Source organism: Vespula pensylvanica, chromosome 8 (genome assembly GCF_014466175.1).
Source record: "Vespula pensylvanica isolate Volc-1 chromosome 8, ASM1446617v1, whole genome shotgun sequence".
NCBI classification, from domain to species: Eukaryota; Metazoa; Arthropoda; class Insecta; order Hymenoptera; family Vespidae; genus Vespula; species Vespula pensylvanica.
Genome location: NC_057692.1, coordinates 7,892,464 through 7,912,782, shown reverse-complemented (window position 1 = coordinate 7,912,782; position 20,319 = coordinate 7,892,464). Strand labels below are relative to the sequence as shown.

Here is a 20,319-nt window from a genome sequence, read left to right as displayed (position 1 = left end):
GATTTTATTTGAAACATTTTTTCATCGAAATCTGCGATAGCGAATTGAATTATTTGATCGATTAAAGACTTTGAACGAACAAGAGACGATTTTTCAAGATGGAGACATTATTGATTTTAAGATGACGAGTTGTTAAGCAAACTTCTTGTTATACGGATATCATTAAAACATGATAATGTTGAGAAGAGATAATAAAGAGAGAGAGAGAGAGAGAGAGAGAGAAACAGAAAGAGAAAAAAAGAAAAAAGATAATAACAGTACTACTCGTTTCCCTTCGAAAACAAAACGTAATAATGCAGACTTCATCTTTTTCTTTTTATTCTTCTTAGCCATTATCAATGTATCGTGTTACTTATATATATATATATGTATTTTGTTTTTAAGAACGTATAATTATCGTATTATTTACACATTTTCAATAGCATTTACCTTTTTTCGTTCGTTTACTTCGACAAAATGGATTAAATCGTCCATTTTATTGTAACATCGTATTAATTTGCGACGAAGAAAGAAAGAAGAAGAAGAAGAAGAAGAAGAAGAAGAAGAAGAAGAAAAAGAAGAAGAAAAAGAGAATTAAAATTTCTTTCAGAATGTACGGGTATATGTGTGTGTGTACTTATCTTACTTTTTTATAGTACTTACGAGAGGTTTACTCTGTCCGTAGTAAGAGGCTCGCGCTTAATTACCTCGATTCGTAATTGGCGGTGCAAACGGTCGTTTGTGTCAATTCGTTTCTAAAAGTAAAATATTTGCTAGCATGGCCAACTAAAAAAATTTGTCTTCATTAACAGGAAGAAACGATTTATTCGGCAAAAGAAGTCGTTGACTGTACACGTCGTTTTTGATTTCTTTTCTTTTATTATCATTATCATTATCATTATCATTATCATTATCATTATCATTATCATTATCATTATCGTTATCATTATTATTATTATTATTATTATTATTATTATTATTATTATTATTGTTATTTATTTTTTCTTTTTTTTTCTTCCTCATGACTTCTTTATCATAACTCTGTTTTCTTTTTTTTTTTTTTTTCTTCGTTCTACTAACGAAGTATACGTATGTACATATATACATAGTAGATATTCACCTCGGCAGTTATTTGATCAAATGTCTGGTATTTGATCGAGCGAGTATAATAAAACGTCAAGTTTTATGATTCTTCATCATTTCGTGTTCCGTCCTTTTCGTTCCTTTCATTATTTTTCGCGTGAGTTACATGAGACGCGATTAGATCGACCGAATGCTTCTTTTCATGTCTTTCTTTTTATCTTAAGTAGAGAGTGAAGAAAAGGAAAGGAAAAGGAAAAGGAAAAAAAAATATATCTCCCGTCACTCGCTGAGATTTCTGAACGTCCCCGTAAGCCTCTTTTTATATGGAACTTTCTTCTTCTTCTTTTTTTTCTTTTTTTCTCTCTCCCTCTCTCTCTCTTTTCTTTTTTCTACCCTTCGTGGAATCATGAGTAACGAGCATCCCTGTCGTATCGATTAATCGTATATGAGGCGGAATAAATCACTAGATCTGTCTCTTTCTCTTTGCGCTATCACCGAAAGAGAGACAGAGACAGAAACAGAAAGAGAGAGAGAGAGAGAGAGAGAGAGAGAGAGAGAGAGAGAGAGAGAGATTTGAGCGACGTGTAATTGTCATCGCGCACTTTTAGTACAAATTTCGTGTGATCGAATACAAGTTAGAGAGTAGAGCGAGATAGAGATAGACAACGAATAGATGGGATCGTGGAAGTGAGAAGAGTGAGAGTGTGTGAGAGCGAGAGAGAGAGAGAGAGAGAGAATGATACAGAGAGAAAGAGAAAGAGAAATATCGTATAGAAAGGGAAAGAGAAAAAGAGAACGAAAGACAGACACAAGATTGGCATAGAATTTTGAACGATTTATTCGTATTTCATAGCTCGATTCGAATTAATTTCCGTCGAGAAAACCGTCGTGATGACGGTTGTCCTTACGTTTCTCTCGGGATGATAAATCGTTTTTAATAATGGCGAATCAATTAACAAATAATATCGAACGAGTGCGAATTTTTTTTTTATCGTTCAAACGTGAAAACTTGAAATTTCCTTGGAAGCATCATAAGTCGACGATACTCGCCATGTATTATAGATGTATATATACATATGTATGTATGCATGTATGCATGCATGTATGCATGCATGTATGTACGTACATGGGGTGAGGGAAGGATATATCTTTACTCTTCCGGCATGCTTTTCCTCGAAAGATTTTCCTTCCGACGAATTTTCGACAAGCTTTCGAAGCACGGAAGGCGGCATTTAATCCGACTTGTGAATATGCAAAGATCCTCACCCCCCTCCCCCCTCTACCCCTTGCTCTTCCCCATCATACCCACCTTCTATGCGCAGCCGACGTTCCAAATCCTTTGGAAAATCTTCTGATCTCGAATTATCGTATTACACTAGGGAAAAGGAAACGACAAAGGTAATTTCGAGCTAGTGCATTTGATCTCGTATAGGTATCTTTTTATTTTTTTATTTCTCTTCTTTTTATTTTCTTTTCTTTTCTTTTATTTTTTATTTTTTTTTCTTCATATGGGTTTAATGAATTATGTATGTGTGTGTGTGTGTGTGTATGTACGAACATTAATGTAACAAAATGAGAAGGACGTAATTGAGAGACATTTTCGATAAAACACGATTTGCTCGTTCTATTAAATATTTCGAGTGGAAACGAAGAGAACCAATCGTTCGATCAAAACATCTTGTTTTTCTTTTTTCCCTTTTTTTTTTTTCTCTTTTTCTTTTTCTTTTTTAGCAATAACACAATTGTCGCTATATATATATATATATGTTTTATATATAAAATTATAAATATAGGTGTATATCATTTAAAATATATATTATTTAAAAATGTTTGCAATGTTATAAAGCTTTCAATAAAAATTCCATATCCAGTTTATATCCATCTATGGAATATATTTAATATCAGATTCATTTAAATCGTTGTTATTACTTAACAAACCAAATTTTACATACGCACGTACGTATCTGGATAGAACGTATCTGTATATCTAAGAAACGTGTCGTGACTTTTATAAAATTTCAAACGAACACGAAACATAAACGTTAAAACTTATGCGATCGAGTATCTTTTCTTTTTTGATTTTTACTATGATAATTACATATACATACTTATATACGTAAGATACTTGTGAAGATCATTAAAAAAAAAAAAAGAAAAGAAAAAAAAAAGAAGAAGAGTTAGTGTGGGAGCTAAAAATAGAGCTAAATTCGAAGAGTATAAGAGTGTAAAGTATTTTTTACGGGTATCAAGTGTTCCATCAACAGGAGAGAGAGAAAGAGAGAGAGAGAGAGAGAGAGAGAGAGAGAGAGAGAGAAAGAGAGAGATAGGAAGTGAATGAGGAGTGAGGGTAGCCCAGATACATCTTCGTCAAAGTCAGGTCAAAAGCGTGAACCAAAGAGTGACGTGCTTGCAGAGTTGCTGATATTTTTCCCTTCAGCTCTTCTCGTCGCATAACGCGTTCATAGGTGCAGAAATCTTTTTTCTTTATCTTTTATTCCCTCTTCTCTCTCTCTCTCTCTCTCTCTCTCTCTCTCTCTTTCTTTCTCTCTCTCTCTGTCTCTGTCTCTCCCTTTCTTTCTTTCCTTCTAACTAACACATATTTCAGCGCGTTGCGCACGTTCGATTTCCATTTAAAATATAAAGCGGCATCGCGTGAAAAATTAAATACAGCTTTCGCCATACCAAACGTGGGAAGAAGGGTGATTAATGGATTCGATTCGTTGAACCGAAGCAGGCCGTACGACGAAAAAGGATAGACGGATAGAAGCGGATAATGCAGAGATAGAGAGTGCGAGAGAGACGGGCCGAGATAGGGAAGAGAAAAACGTGGAGGAAAACGCGGTAGAAGTGGAAAGTGTTCGAGTGAGACAGAGACAGAAAGACAGAAAGACAGAGAGAGACAGACGAAGAGAAAGAGAAAGAGAAAGAGAAAGAGAAAGAGAAAGAGAAAGAAACAAAACGAAAAGAGTGAGCTCGAAAAGTGGTGATTGGAGAGAAAGAGGAACACTACGTTGGAGAGGAGAGAAGAGAGAAATCGAGGATTTTATTTCCGAAAGTGTGGAGAGCCGTGCAGAGACGGAGGACCAACGACCATGACGGAGGGCGGACTCGATGTTGGTGTAAGTCAGAAACGATTTCTTAGTTTCTCTTTCCCTTTTCTTTTTTTTATTCCTTTTCTTTTTTCTCTTCCTTTCGTTCCTCTCTCCTTTTCTCTCTCTCTCTCTCTCTCTCTCTCTCTTTCTTTTCTCATTCCTTCTCATTCTTTCTCGTTCTTATCCTTTTATTCACACCATGTAACGAAACGCGTACGATATCGCCTTCTTGGTCAAAACCCTTCGTCAGTGTGAATTCCTACCGATCGATTTCTAAGAGAAACTTTTCCTCTCCTTTTCGAATCCTTTCGCGAAGAACAATTTTCGTCTCGCGGCCTCCTTTCGTATAACCCCTTTTTCTCACTATCCTTCTCTTCTTTCCAAACTTTCCTACCTTTCTTTTTCTTTCTTTCTTTCTTTCTTTCTTTCTTTCTTTCTTTCTTTCTTTCTTTTTTTCTTTTTTAATCTTTTTGATTTTATTTTATTTTTTTGTTTTTACCTACCTCCTACGTTCTTTTTACCTACCCCTCGATGCGATTTAGCATCGAACTTACTTTACTTCCTTCTCCGTTTCCGTCTACAAACAGTTCTCTTTTACCTTTTCTGTTTTTTCTTTTCTCTTTTCTCTTTTCTCGTTCTCTTTTTCTTTTTCTTTTTCTTTTTATCCGTTCTTACGGATGTCCTATCCAATGATTAAACGATGTTATCTCATCTTCGAATTGTTTTCTCATCGATTTTTAGTGGGGCATATCACGGAGGATTTCTCACGACTTAATTACATTTCCTTTATTTTTTCTATCTTCCTTTTTTTTTCGTCTTTGTTTTCTTTTTTCTTTTCTTTTCTTTTCTTTTCTTTTCTTTTTTTTTTCTTTTAGTTGAGTCGACGTCGGTTATCCTCGTGTTTACAAAAGTTTCTTTTTTTTGCAAGGAAGAAAATTTGACACGCACATTTTTTAATATGCTTTAAAATGTATATACGTATATTACGTTTATAATATTTAATACGTTCATGGTTTGAAATGTATATATTACATAGAACCGTTTATTTTGAAAGCGATGCAAATTCATTTTTTGTTGTTTCGCGAGAACTTTCGACGAAATTTCTTTCATTGGTCAATTTTAAATGGAACAAAATTAGAATCGGCATTTTTTAAGATATTAAATATTGACTAGTTATAAATAAAAAGTTTACACTGAATCAATCACAAATTACGTGATATCTCACTTTTAAATAAAATATACTTGCACCACTTTCAAAATAAACCATACATACATATATATATATTTTTTTTGTGTACGATAAATTTCGATTTAAAAATTAATTTACGATAATAACAAGTATTATTTAAATTTGATTTGGAATCGTTCGTTCGTTCGTTCGTTCGTTCGTTCGTTCGTTCGTTCGTGTTTTCATTCAAGAAACTTTCGATTTACTCGTTGAGAAATCGTCGTAGGAATTATCGTAGAAACGAATTTCCCTATCAACGATAAATATGAGTACAATTGGATAGCGTGCGGTAATCGTAAATACTGCGTAAATTCTTGGAATCGTGGCTGTCCCGTTTAAACGTGGTACGTTCAAATGAGGCCGGTCCATTGGATAGTTGGGCAGCGTTAATCGTGTAATTTGCATGTACTTGGATGATGTCATTCGAGTGACGCTCGACATAATTTTAGTGGCGCACGAGCGTTAACGGTTAAAAGCTCGATTATCTATGCTTGGTATTTCTCGGTCGATGAATACTTACATTTTTTACGATAGGACGAGTTACGTCATAATTTGTTAATTATTCGTTCTATTTCTTACTTTCTTCCTTCCCTTTTTCTTCTTAATTTTCTTTTTTTTTTTTTTTTTCTATATCGATTACAAAAACGTGCAACAAGAAAATGTTACGAGATTATCGAGAACGATGACGACGAAGATTCTTTTTCGTTACACGTGAGTGAACATTTAGAGAAGGAGAAGTCGTTGCATAAAGAAAAAAGGAAAAATAAAAAGAGAGAAAGAAAGGAAGAAAGAAAAAACAAATAAACAATGAAAAAAGGGGGGAAAAAAAAAGAAAAAGAAAAAGAATGAAATAGTGAAATGCACAAAAGCGTGTCGCGTTCGTGGGAGCGTACTCGCCTGTAAAAATAGTACGGCGTTGAAAAGTAGAGGAAGAAAGACGTGAAAGAATTGATATCGAAAGTGAAAGTTGAGTGAGCAACAACAAAGTGTGTCAGTCACGTTTCCAGGTACGCTTATATGCATACATACATACATACATATATATATATATATATATATATATATATATATATATATATAACTACAGATTGGATGTGAAGTTAACGTTCATAGGAGTTAGGTAGAAATCTGTGACGATAAATTGGAGGTAAATCTTAGTTTACCGTATCACGATTATGAAAGAGTAATAATATCGAGAAAATCTTTTCGCGTATTTATTTATTTTATTTAATATTCTATTTTATATTTTAACATTTAATCATCCCTTCTTTTAAATATCTTTTATACGATCGAATTTTCTTCGATAATAATTCAACGAATATCGATGTTTGGATATTAAAGATTATCTTTTTATTATTTCTTTGAAAGTTTGTTAAATTATTGATAAAGTTATAGTAAAAGTTACATAGTTTCGATCGATTATTTTGTTTCTTTTTTCTTTCTTTCTTTTTTTTTTTCTGTCGCGTTTATCATACGAATCGTCAAGGATAATTATTTGAATAATACAGTCTAAATTATTTGATCGAATTCGTAGAAGATTCAGCATTACGATACCATGTTGTACTCGGTAGAGCTTGTTCTTCGTGTTCCATGAATTTATCAGAAGCACTCGGTAGGTTGAATCCTCGGGCGAACCCTTCGTCCAGGAATTACGAGAGGAACGCGGACGTTGAACGTAATTCGTGGAAAGTTTCGTAACGCGGGTTTCGTCGCGTTCCGGACCGAGCTCAACGTCTTCTCTACCTTCTTCGCTCAAATAATACATATATATTATATATATATATATATGTATAAAATATATATAAAATATATATGTATATATATGTGTGTGTGTGTGTGTGTGTAGGTATATAAAACAAAGATATAGCAAAGATATATATATAGTATAATAGAGAAACATGTGCGAGTTAGCCGTACTATAGAACTAGTTAGTTAACCAAGAAGGGTAGTCAAGAATGTTCGTACATATGTAAGAACTAGTTAAGTTGGCATTCAACTTATTGTTGAATCAATGTACTTACTCTGTCGATGATGCATGTGATATATCGTAAAATTGACGATCCGAGAAATTAGTATGCTTTTGATGGCTTCTCCTTAAGATTATTAATTTCTCATAGCATCTCTCTCTCTCTCTCTCTCTCTCTCTCTCTCTCTCTCTCTCTCTCTCTCTCTCTCTCTCTCTCTCTCTCTCTCTCTCTCTCTCTCTGCTTATCTTCTAATCTTAAAATTAGTTAGTAGGTGCGTTTCTCAATTCGAATTAAAGGCTTTGTTAAATTTTTAAAATGATCGTTGCGATATTTTTAGCTTTGCAAATCGTGAAAAGTAGTAATGAATATTCAAAACTTTCTCGTTTAATCGCTCCTTACGAGTTTTCAAGAATGTTATAATAATAATTACATTAAAATAAATTAAAGTAATATACAGTGACTTCGGTTTAACAGATTCTTTAATATCGCATTCATATTGTAAACATTTAATTCGCAGTAATATTATAAAGCAAAAAATCTATTGAGAAATAGTAATATATAACACTACTCGATACAATTTACGATTGTCATGTTTGTAATTTCGTAAAACATTATCTCTTATTTCGGGGTATTTATTATCTCTTTTTTTTTTTTTTTTTAATATATGTTTTTTTTTTAATCATGCAAGATTTAAAAGGATTTTTATTTTTTTTTTTAAATTTATTAAGCGCCTCTTTTTAATACGTTGAGATTCACAATATATATTATTGTTAAAATATAATAATTGTTAAAATATGTCTATTCCTTTTATATCAATTTTGTTTTTTTCTTTAAAGTTAAAAATAAAATATAGGTTAAAAACAGAGTATTTGTAATATGAAAATGATTTCGGAAGTTATTGCATAAAGAAAAATACATGTTTTATGATCACGCATATTTCGATCAGTTTGGTCCGTAAAATGCGTTTTAATGAATTGTAAAGAAAAAAGAAACAAAAAAATCAGATCGATACATTCGTTTATATTTTAATTTTTTTTTTTTTATTAGTTCTATAATTTGTACTATTTTTATAAATGATTATTTGAACTTTTTAAAAGGATTCGTTGCTCTTTTCACCCTATGATGCGTGAAAAGGCAATGTCCATTTAACGAAGGGCGAAGGGCGTATTATTTTATCGCGCTTTGAAAAAGCTTTTAGTTCCGGACGAGGTGTGTATCGGCGATCGAGGTGGCAAACTGTATACAAGCATCACTCGTACGTGTAACGAGCAGCGAGAATGTACATATTTCGAAAACGTGCTTCTCAAAAACGTGACTGCGAAGACAAATTACTTGAAAGCGATAAATTTTTACGTGGGGAAAAGATTTACGAGCTATTCACAAACTTTTTTCCCCCCTCCCTTTCTTTTTTTTATCTTTTTTTCCCTCGAAACGAAATTTGTCTTCGATTCAAAAGAATTTTTAACGTTCGATTTTAAAGTTAAAAAAAGAAAAAAGAAAAGCAAACTTTTTAATTGCGAAAGAGTTAAAAAATATATTTGGACGATTCGTACAACTGTTTGTACGCCGTTAGATGATTATTAATTAATTAGTTAAATTAATGAGATCTTTCCGATTCGAAAGATATTTTCGAAAGGGCTATTATTTTAATATAATATCTTTCGAAGCGTATAAACGAAATGATGAAATTTATCTATTTCGTTTCTTTTCATTGTGAGTATGTTAACGATCGTTATTACGAGTTTGCAATTAGTCGTATAACGGCTACCCGATGGAAGTGTTGTATTATTATTGTCGCATAAATAAAGAAACAATTAAATGCGAATCATTCGTGATAACAATTCGTTCGGTCTCTGGTATTAACAGATTGATATATTTGCGCATTGCGCTCCATTCAATACTCGCAGTTTTGCTTATAAATAAAATGCATTTATTTATTTATATATCAGTTGTGTATGATCGACATACGAAGTAAATTTATAATTCACGATGATCATTATGGTATGTCATTTATTAAAAAGAAAAAAAAAAAAAAGGAGAAAAAAGAGGAAGGTAAACGATATTTTTTTAATGATTTATATGTAATACATAAAAGATCATGAGATCGAGAGAACATTAAACGTTCGTTGAACAAACATTTGTTTATTTTCTTTTTGTTTATAATATTATTAGTGTTTATTATATTATATATTCGTTTATAATATTTGAACAGTGTTATTTTATGCATTTTATGCATTCTATGCAAGAGGAATGTAAATTATAAAAGATATATCCTGGTTTTAATCACGTTTTAGTAATGTTTCAAAATAACAACTTTGTCAATTTTATATATTCAGAATTTTATAAAGAAATTTCTTTAAAAAGATATATATATGTGTGTATATGAAAGAAAAATCCATATATGTATATGGAAGATATTCTTGTATTTCGACGTTTGTTCATTTATCAGAAACGGTAAAAGAGACGTAAAGTTAGAATATTTGTAAAGTTACGTACATATGTTCCTAGCAACGCGTTACATTTATTTATGTATCGGATATATGAAACGTAGGATATAGAAACGAGTTGCAATAGAATTTACAATGGTTTCTATCGCGTAGCCATATGAAAATCGTTCGGTTCGGTCTCAGTCTCGTAGAAATAATAGGCGATACGTAGCGTATTGCTTCTGGTAGAACACATCGCGATAGATTTATATTAAAATACGGTAATACATAAATCTCGATCGCGCGTACAAAACGTATATTGCGACTGACGCATACAAATTTCCCATTTCACGCGTCATCTTCGATTCACCTTTTCGGAGGAATCCTCGTTTCCTTATGCGGTATTCTCTTTTTACAAATATTCTTTATTTCGCGATCGATAAGAAGCAAATATATCGTGTTGAATTCAATAGAAACGTTCGTTCGATTCAAGAGAACCTAAGCTAAAAATCTAAAGCAGATTTTGCTCTGTTTCTTTAAATAGGATTACAAAAATAATTTAGCGAATAATTCTCTTAGATGTAAGCTAAATATATCGTTTCGTTGATTCCCGGCCAACTAGCATCGCCAAATACTTGCGTATTCGTAACATATTTTTTTTTTTTTTTTTTTTTTTATTTCGTAACATCTATTCGTAGGAATGAGAAATGCAAAGAGAGTGTATGCGTAAAAGAGAGAGAGAGAGAGAAAATTAATCACAGGTTTATAGATCCTTTGACAACGAGGAAAGATTTTTCTTGAAAACAAAATGAAAACTTCCCTATTCGAGATCAGAAAGATTTCAATGTTATTAAAGGAATGCTTCTTGCAAATTTGAAGCGCCTTGAATAAAAGGAAACTGAAGTATCGGTTTATTCTAATCTAGGAAAGTGCTCGGGCAACCTCTGGAACGATTTGAAATGGCACGTAGTAGTATTTGAGAAAGAAAGAGTATCAACCAGAGATATAGAGATGGAAGTAACGTGGTTGCATGAAAATGCTGCGATTCCAAATTCTTCAAATTTATCTTTGGATTATATGCAAGGACAATTTTGCGCGAGCTCGTACCGAGTATTAGTATCCTCTTCCTTTTCCTTTTTCTTTCTTTCTTTCTTTCTTTCTTTCTTTCTTTATTTCCTTCTTTCTTTTTTCAGAATAAAAATAAGGAAACTAAATTAAAAACGAACGAATGAAAGAAACGAAATTAAAAATAATTTCATTCAATTACGAGAATAATTAATATCTTTCGTTTCGTTCGTTCGATAATTAAATCAATATATTTTATTAACTGATATAATATACGTCATGTACATTTATATATATAAATATACATAGATTGATCGTTTGAAGTGACAAGTACGCACACGCACAGATATATATATATATGTATATATAAATACAAGTTCGATTAAATTATTTATCACTTCATCGTAACCATCAATGATTGATTTCCAATCATGTGACAGATACGTAATACAGTCAGATACATTGAAACATAGATCTCGTTTATATTAGAAACGATAGTTAACGGAGGGTTAAACGTAAAGGCAAAGAGAAAGTTTAATATTCATGAGATGGGATTTCGTTGTAACCACGATAAGATCGTTAGGGAAAGTTATTCGATGTAACGCACCGTAGGACATCGTGACCGAACAAAGATCGTATAACGCGTAACGTGACTTGGAGTGGAAGATGAGAGAAGAGAGATGGAGAAGAACGCGATAGGTGTGAGCAATAGAGGAGACAGAAAGGGTAGGAGAGTGTGAAAAAGCTAAATAACGAAAAGAAAAGAAGGAATAAAAAAAGAAATTAAAAAGAAAAATTTAACGAAGATGAGGTCGTTGCCGTGGATGGTGAACTTAGAGAAACCAAAACATTCCGTTAACTATAACGAACTAACTTGCTTTTCGTTAGTAGAATTAACAAAGAAGATAGCATAAAGTGATTCTGGACTTGAAAAGTTCGAACCATTGAATGGAGAGAAAGAGAGAGAAGATGGTGAACTTCATCGTTCGTACACTTTGAAAACTTTCTGGTTTCTGGCACGGTAAAAGAATAGGAAGATAGAAATACACACACACACACACACATATACAGAAAGAGAGAGAGAAAGAGAGAGAAAAGAAAAGGGTTAAAGAAAAAGAGAGGGGATTGCTCGCAGTTAACGAAAAATCTCGTGAACTTCTTAGACTCTCTCACGATGCACTTTCTTCTATGCCGGAGAAGATGACTATCCGGTTTTGTCGACGTTTTATCGCATTCACGAGTTTCGGATAGGCACTCTCTTCCTTGAGAAAATTGTCGGGTGAAAGTGGCACGCGCGTTGCTATAAATGATCTTGAAGGATGATTTGAAAGTTTCATTCGAATTAACGTCGATACCGAAGAAAATCTTGGATTAAATTTTATGCTACGTGATCGTTTTTCGATCGATAAAGATTCTTCTTCTTTTCTTTTTCTTTCTTTTGTTTTTCTTTTTTATACGTCTACAAGTTCCTTTAAATATTATAGTACGATTTATCCGTTCTAATTGGTTATTATGTTTCCAACGTATTAATGTATATTGTTTTCTTTTTTTTTTTTTTTTGTTTTTTTTTGTTTTGGTTTTTTCTTTTTTTTTTTTTTCTATTTCATTTTATTAAGATTCATTGCGTCCAGTCGAGAATACTCAATTATTAAATTCGATGTCGCAGTGATTCTCATTGGAGCACATCCATCAATTAATTTGTTGAGCTTATCGTTCGTTTGAATTACAAAACGGTTCGGAAACCTTCCGTTCCCATTAGAGGGGTTAAATTGTTCGTTTTAAATTGTTGATGAGCCGAAAGACTTCAAAAATTAACTTTGCAAATGTGCAGCGAATAATTTATGAAATTATTATCGATTTTAAGCTTCGTGATTTCCCGAAATATCTGTCGATATTATATCGATGTGTATGCGTGTATGCATGCGTGTGTGTGTTTGTAATATTGGAGAAATTATGAATATGACAATGTCTCGTAATTTCTAGCTTAAATCGACAAAATGTGTCTTGTTTAAGCGCATTTAATCTACATATGTATTTGTACATCGAAATGGCTGTTATACGATATTCATTAAAATATATAGAAAATCGTTCGTTCCCGTTGGAAATTTATCGATCTTGGAATATTTTTCTTACGATCTTTACATTCTATCTAATTCGATCTATCGAACTAACGGGAAATGTGCATGTATACTGTGTTTATGAATCAAATTGAGAGTAAATATTGATAGACTCTGAGAGAAAATAGATTATATCACATTTATCGTAATTGGATTCTCACATCAACAAACAGACGATAGTAATTGCGAAATGCGAATAAAATTCTCATTGACGTGACGGTACCGTGTTAAAAATTCATTTGAATTTCTTCCTTTTAAAGATAAAAATAAACTTAAAATTAATCAAAGTTCTGCGATTTAAATATTTTTGAAATTGATTATATGATATGAATATATCGGTGTACGATAATAATAATAATAATAATAATAATAAATATCGAAAATAAAAATAAAAAATGCAAATAACGAATAAAAAAATATATCGAATTAAATGAATTCGAATTTGTAGTAAGTACCTACATACTCACATATACATAGACAAATGTAATGCATCAAAAATCGAACGAAACGAAACGTACGTATTCGATGAATAATGTTAATTCTTTAATGAAACTGCAAATAAAGAAATTTAATTATGCATTTAATGACCGTGTGTGTATAACCTTTTAAATTAATTGAGCAAATAATTAATGATACGCACGTCAGCATTTCGGCGAGTAATTATAAGATCTAGGGACCTAATAATAATAGGAGACTCGTTGATAATAAATTAGAGTTTACGTGGTCAAACGATTTTATTAATACCAAGTTAAATGTTAATGTCTGGTCTACTCTTTAATTTAATCGGTAGATCTACATATTAAACTTCGATCGACGATCCCATATACCTTTTACGAGAGTCGACTTTGAAATTTCATGTTTTTCGATTAAACAATGACTTATCGACATTCTCGATTGACTACGGAAAATCATATATATATATATATATATATATATATATATATATATATATATGTATGTATATATACATATACATACGTGAAAATAATCCGATTAACGTTATCTTCGTAGCTTTTGTTTTTATTTTTTCCTCTTTTGGAAATTCACGAGCTTCATAAATAATGGAATGAAAATAATGGAGGCATAATTTGTAAACACGTGAACGATGAATTTAATTTAATATTGGTATCTACCCCTATCGCGGAACAAAAGGATGATAAAATGGGGAAAAAAAAAACAACAACAACAACAACAACAACAAAAATAACACGAGAAAGGAAACAAAAAAAAAAAGGCCGTGAGAGACAGGGCGAAATTTTTTATCGAATATAAACTTCGTAACCGATATGCCGATCGTGGAATTTATCAGATTATCTGTGTCGTCGTTATTGGTAGCTTTAACCGATTGCGAAAAAAATAATGACAAGCGAATGGATAAAAGATAATCGATGTATTGCAATATATGCATATCGTTTGTAGTATCCCTTTATCGATCTCTTGATAGTATCTACGTACACACACATACACACACATATATATATATGTGTGTGTATATATATGTACGTACGTATATATGTATATATGTATGTATGTATGTATGTATGGATGTATATAATAGTTTGTTTCTTTTTCTAATTTTTTTCTTTCTTTCTAAGAGACAGAGGAGAATAAAAAAGTCGTTACGGTAGTATACACAAAGCCCTCTTTATTTCCACGATCGTAGCAGAGAAAAAAATGGAGCTGGTGCTATGTAGTTTTTTTGACATTTTATTTGATCCTTCAACGAGCAACGCGACTTCAAAACGATACCTTCGGGCGTAATCTTTAGGCAATCTCTGGATATCCTGTAATCGGGTAGTATATACCTACGTATATATATATTTTTTTTATAACTATGTATATAGCTATGTGTATAGGTAGTATATACCTACGTATTTTTATGTATGTATATGTATATGTATATATATATATATATTTCTTTTTATAGCTATGTGTATAGATATATGTAGCATATTTTTCCCAAACTTTTTCCAAATAACTCTTTTTTTCTAACTCATCTTGGTAAATTTATTGTTGTCCTTTTTTTTATGTGTATAACTATGTGTATAGATAGTATATACCTGCGTATCTTTATGCGTATATATGCATATTTTTTTTCTTCTTTTTTTTTTTTCTTTCTTTTATAACCATGTGTATAGGTATATGCAGCATACTTTTTCCAAACTTTATCCAAATAACTCTTTTTTCCTAACTCATCTTGATAAATTTGTCCATGTCTTTTTTCAACCTTACTATTTCTATTCTCTCCACAGTAGATATTACCATGTGTAATTATGAGAATGTATAGTCAGAATTAACGAGACATGTTTGTCTATGAAAATCTAATTAGGAAGTTCTCGCTTTGACGTTCGGAAGGCAAAGGGGAATGCTAATTTTGGTTATCACGATCCACGTATTTTATCGATGAACGATATTTATATCTCGTAGAAATAAATAATGAAATGTTTGATTAAAAATATCGAATATTTTCTTGATGTTCTGGCGAATCTCGGTTTCCAAAAAAAAAAAAAAAAAAAGAAAGAAAGAAAGAAAAAACAGAGAAAGAACAACCCTTTCGTACTTCGATCATTCTTGATCCTGTAATCATCATGATTATAAAGTATTATCATTACATTTATGTTAATAGCTTCTTTTTTTGAATAAAAATGGAATTAGTGAAACAAGTAAAGTTTGTAGCTTCAGTTAATTGTTCTCTAAAGTTGAAAAAAGTTTATGTATCTAGATACACTTGTATATTTTATAATCTACATACATATTTTATAATTATAACGAGCAGATACTTGTCACTTCTTCTTTTCTTTTTCTTCTTCTTCGTTTTTTTCTCTCTCTTCCTCTTTTTTTTTTTTTAATTGCTTTTTATCTCTTCATTTTCATCTGGTTAGAATTTAATTTTGATAAAAATGAGAGTTACATAATAAAAAGAAATTTTATTGGGATCGTTCGAGTATGTTCAAGCTTACGAAATTAAACGGAAGTTTAAAACGACATTTAATGTGCAATTTTCCATGGGAGTCCAAGCGGATGTCTTGCACGCTTGCGAATTTCAGAACAAAATGGTACGCTCGTGTGTCATGAACTACCCCACAAACGTTCTATTATCATTCGTGAAGAGGGTTTTCAGGACGTTACGGTAAGGGTCACGTTCAGAACGCGTCGCAGTGGTCAGCCATATCGAAACGTTTCACGAATCCTAATTAGGAAACTACCCTTTTCGTTACGTTGCTCAAACCAACTCTCTTTCAAATTTGAAAACGACTTGTTAGTGCTGATTTCTTTTTTTCCTTTTCTTTTTTCTTTCCAATTTTATTCATCTCTCGAATCAACACAAAAATTTTTTAGATATTTTAACGAGCAAAATAGTTGAAATTTGATATATTCAATATTTTCTTTCATTTCTGACGACATTCGTTGCAATTATTGTGATAAACAGATCAGTGTGATAAAAAGGAAAATGTTTTTAAAGATGCTATCTAGTAAAATTAGTGAAATTTGATATGTTCTAGATTTCATTTGATTTATAGTACGTTCATCGTAATAATTATATTAAACGGATCGATATTAGAAGTAAAGAAAATTTTCTAAGATGTTATCTACTAAAGTAGTTTAAAGTTGATATGTCTATATTTTATTCTATTTATGGTGTATGTATATATCTATATATATCTACGCACATACACATACATCGTAATAATTATGCTAAACGGATCGGAGATAAGAAGCAAGAGAACGCTTTCAAGATGTTATCGTAAAGAGAATTTTTGCAGTAATCTTGTTGAAATTTTCACGAAAGATTATCAACAACGATTACTCCGATGGAATAATTCTCTTTTGTTCTTCGAAAATGAGACAAAGGATGAAAGATGATGTGATTATAAATAACGTTGCAATTATTAAATAGAATTTTAAGATAATACGAATTCGAAGATGAAATATCTGCGAACGATAACTCGATTATCATTTATATTTTTATATAACGTGTCGCGTTATATATATATATTTTTTTTTTGGACGAATACTTTCTATTCGTTTCTTTTATCTCACATCGTTATATACATACATACATACACACACACACACATATATATATACATATATATGTATGCATGTATGTTAAATAAAAGTATATATTTATCAGATATATATTTATCAGATGCAAAGTTACGAATTGTGAATTTTTACATTATTTATAATACAATTGAGTCGACGTCATAAAAACTGCTTTCACATAAATGCGAGATGCGATTCGTATGTTCAGCAATGGCGTTCCTCTACTTTCCGCAAAATGACAGTAACGGACAGAAGCAGGTAATGAAGCGGACGTTCGTTCGCAACAGTAACATTTCACGCTTTCTTTTCTTTCCATTTTCTGTTCTCTCTTCTTTTTTTTTTTTCATTTTTTTTCTTTTTTTCATTTTTCATTTTTCATTTTTCATTTTTCATTTTTCATTTTTCATTTTTCATTTTTCTTTTCTTCCTTTCTTTCTTTTCTTCTTTCTTTTTTTGTTTAGTCTCGTTTCTATAGAAGAATATAAAAGAGATACATTTGAAATTCTCCATCATTTTGTGATATATTTATAGCATATTTTCCCTCTTTATCAATATCAATAGTGAAGGTAAACATTTATTTAAAACGTAGGAATATTCAAAAGAGATCTTCATGTTTTTCAATAAAAAAAAAAAAAAAACATATTGTTGATATTATTGATATTATGTTTATTGTAATGTATATAGAGTTTTAGTTATAACTCTTCTCTTGAATATTGAAATAGAACGAATTTGTACTATGTTGTTTTGAACTTTGTTTCGGTTGTTGGGTTATGATGAATGTTGAATATTAAAAGTAAACTATGCAGAATTATCGAGAAATATTTTTAAACGAAATGATATTAACAATTTTAGCGTTCTTTCAAAAAAACAAAATTTATTTTTTAAACATTTTTAGTGACGAACGAGTTGAGAGTTTAAAATTTGTTCCTTTTCGTTTTGTTTTCTTTTTTTTTTTTTTTGATTTCTTTTTAACAAAATTTACAATAACGTCTGATTAATCATTACATTTAGAGTGTCAGATAATTCTGATGAAAAATGTTTTACATTTGTATTGCGTGTTCTAGGAGTTTTAAAATGGTTAGAGTCATTAGAATCATTCCTTTTTTTCTATCTCCAGGACTTTTTTAAAAAGATATATATATTGAGTATGAGTTTGATCGGAACTTTGAAAGAATTTTTAATTAATTACATTCGTCGGATTTAATGTATCGATATATTTTCTTATCTGATTTTCGTTATAGATACCAATAGGGAAAGCTAGAAAGAGAGAGAGAGAGAGAGAGAGAGAGAGAGAGAGAGAGAGAGAGAGAGAGAGAGAGAGAGAGAGAGAGAGAGAGAGAGAGAGAGAGAGAGAGAGAGAGAGAGAGAGAGAGAGAGATCGAGAGTAAGAGTAAAAGAGAAATATTACTTGAGAAAGAATTCTCTTTATAATTCAAAGAGTAAAGATATATGAAAGAAAGAGAAGACTTTTAAAGTTTTAGGTATCCTAAGATGACAGGTCAGTACTATTATCGCGAGTATCTGATAGCGACATTGTTTTGACACGGTCGAACAGGTGTTCTGGATCTTTTTCTTTCGGTTCCTTATTTTTAGATAAATATTATGAGTATACATACATACATATATATATAATATATATATATATATATTATATATATATGTATGTATATACACGTACATACATATAGATATACACATACAAACACCTACATATATTTGTAATATGTGTCTGTGTGTTCTTTCTTTCTTCTTCTATATTGTTTTCTCTCTCTCTCTCTCTCTCTCTCTTTCTCTTTCTCTTTCTCTTTCTCTCTCTTTCTTCACGAAGTACTTCGCAGCTTAAAAGCTCGGATACGCGAAAAGCACGGCTGAGCACGGCTGAGCACGGAAACAGCGGGTGCCATTTCTTTCGACTTTATTCCTCTTAAAATTTCGCGAGCATCTTTTGCTCTCACATCTCTCTCTTTCTCCCTCCTTCTCCTCCTTCTCTCTCTCTCTCTCTCTCTCTCTCTCTCTCTCTCTCTCTCTCTCGCCCTTTTTTCTCTCTTGTTCTCATTTTCTTTTTTTGTCTTGTTTTTGTTTCTTCCTTTTCTCACCGCCAATGTCATTTCTCGAGGGTGGTCACGCAGCAAGGTTTTCAGCGAGTTACGCGTTTGCTCATTTATCATCTCGCGCGTCGACGAGAAAGACAGAGAAAGATAGAAAAAGAGAAAGAGAGAGAGAGAGAGAGAGAGAGAGAGAGAGAGAGAGAGAGAGAGAGAGAGAGAGAGAGAGAGAGAGAGAGAGAGAGAGAGAGAGAGAGAGAGAGAGAGAGAGAGAGAGAGAGAGAGAGTATGAGAGTATGAGAGAGAGTATGAGAGTATGAGAGTATGAGAAAGAGAGAGAAGGAAAGAAAGAAAAGAGGAGAGTCACTGGTCAACGCTGTTATGGCGGTTTTAGCAAATTCAGAAATTCTAATAAATGTGTGCCTTCTGTTTTCGTCGCGATGATTCTACGTACTCTAGACTCTTTCTTCTCTCTCTCTCTCTCTCTCTCTCTCTCTCTCTCTCTTTTTTCTCTTTTTGTGTTTTTCCGTACATGTCCAAAACTCGAAAAAGCACAACGCGAAGTTTTCGGGGCTGGAGTGTCAGGAAATTAAACAGTCTCCACACGTTGTTCCGACACACATGCGCGGATTGTTCCATTACCTAGACTACTTTACTCAGCTCGCTATAAACCGACAGATAATTATCATCGAATTTACGAAGGTTCCCGAGCGACGCGCAGTTTGTAATTTTCGCTATTTAGGATGAAAGAATTCAAAGAAGAAACAGAAAGAAAATAATAAAATAAAGGAATTGCCTATATGACTTATTAATTTTGATGAAATTAATGATATATAAATTTTAATGATATTATTAAGTTGCGATAGAAAAGAAGAAAAATTCTTTTTTCTTTTTTCTTCATTCTGCTAAACAACTTGATACTCATTATTTATTAACCTATATTTTTTTTCTACGTTTTATATCAAACCTTATTAAAATTTTATATTAAATTCAACAGTGAAGTTGAAAGAACCAAAAAAGAAAAAAGAAAAGAAAAGAAAGAAAGGAAAGATAGGAAATAAAGGAAATGAGATTTAATCGTCGTTTCGGAAATTTTAAATTGCAAAAATTATATTATACATGGTGCGACGTGTAAAATAAATGAGGACGTCTACGGAGGAAATGCTTTTTTTAAGAATTATTACTTCATATTTCTTTCTCTTTTCTTTTTTGTTTTTTTTTTTTGCTTTTTTTTTGGTACTTTGTTTAATAATTTAGGCTGTATTACTTT

General features: G+C 31.6%; 1 protein-coding gene across 13 annotated transcripts in view; it reads left to right on the top strand.

The window, feature by feature from the left end:
- Window positions 1-20,319, top strand: part of LOC122631168 (venom dipeptidyl peptidase 4) — a 274,219-nt gene that overhangs the window by 36,266 nt on the left and 217,634 nt on the right. For 3 of the 13 annotated variants that reach the window (XM_043816495.1, XM_043816498.1, XM_043816497.1), the window contains exon 2: window positions 3,733-4,181. The exons of 4 other annotated variants lie outside the window; for them this stretch is intronic. In XM_043816495.1, coding sequence (XP_043672430.1) covers window positions 4,155-4,181 — 27 coding nt within the window. In that variant the 5' untranslated portion in view covers window positions 3,733-4,154. Of the gene's footprint in view, window positions 1-3,378; window positions 3,528-3,667; window positions 4,182-20,319 lie in introns of those variants that run through there. 6 more of the 13 variants (XM_043816499.1, XM_043816502.1, XM_043816500.1 and 3 more) reach the window with 4 other exon arrangements.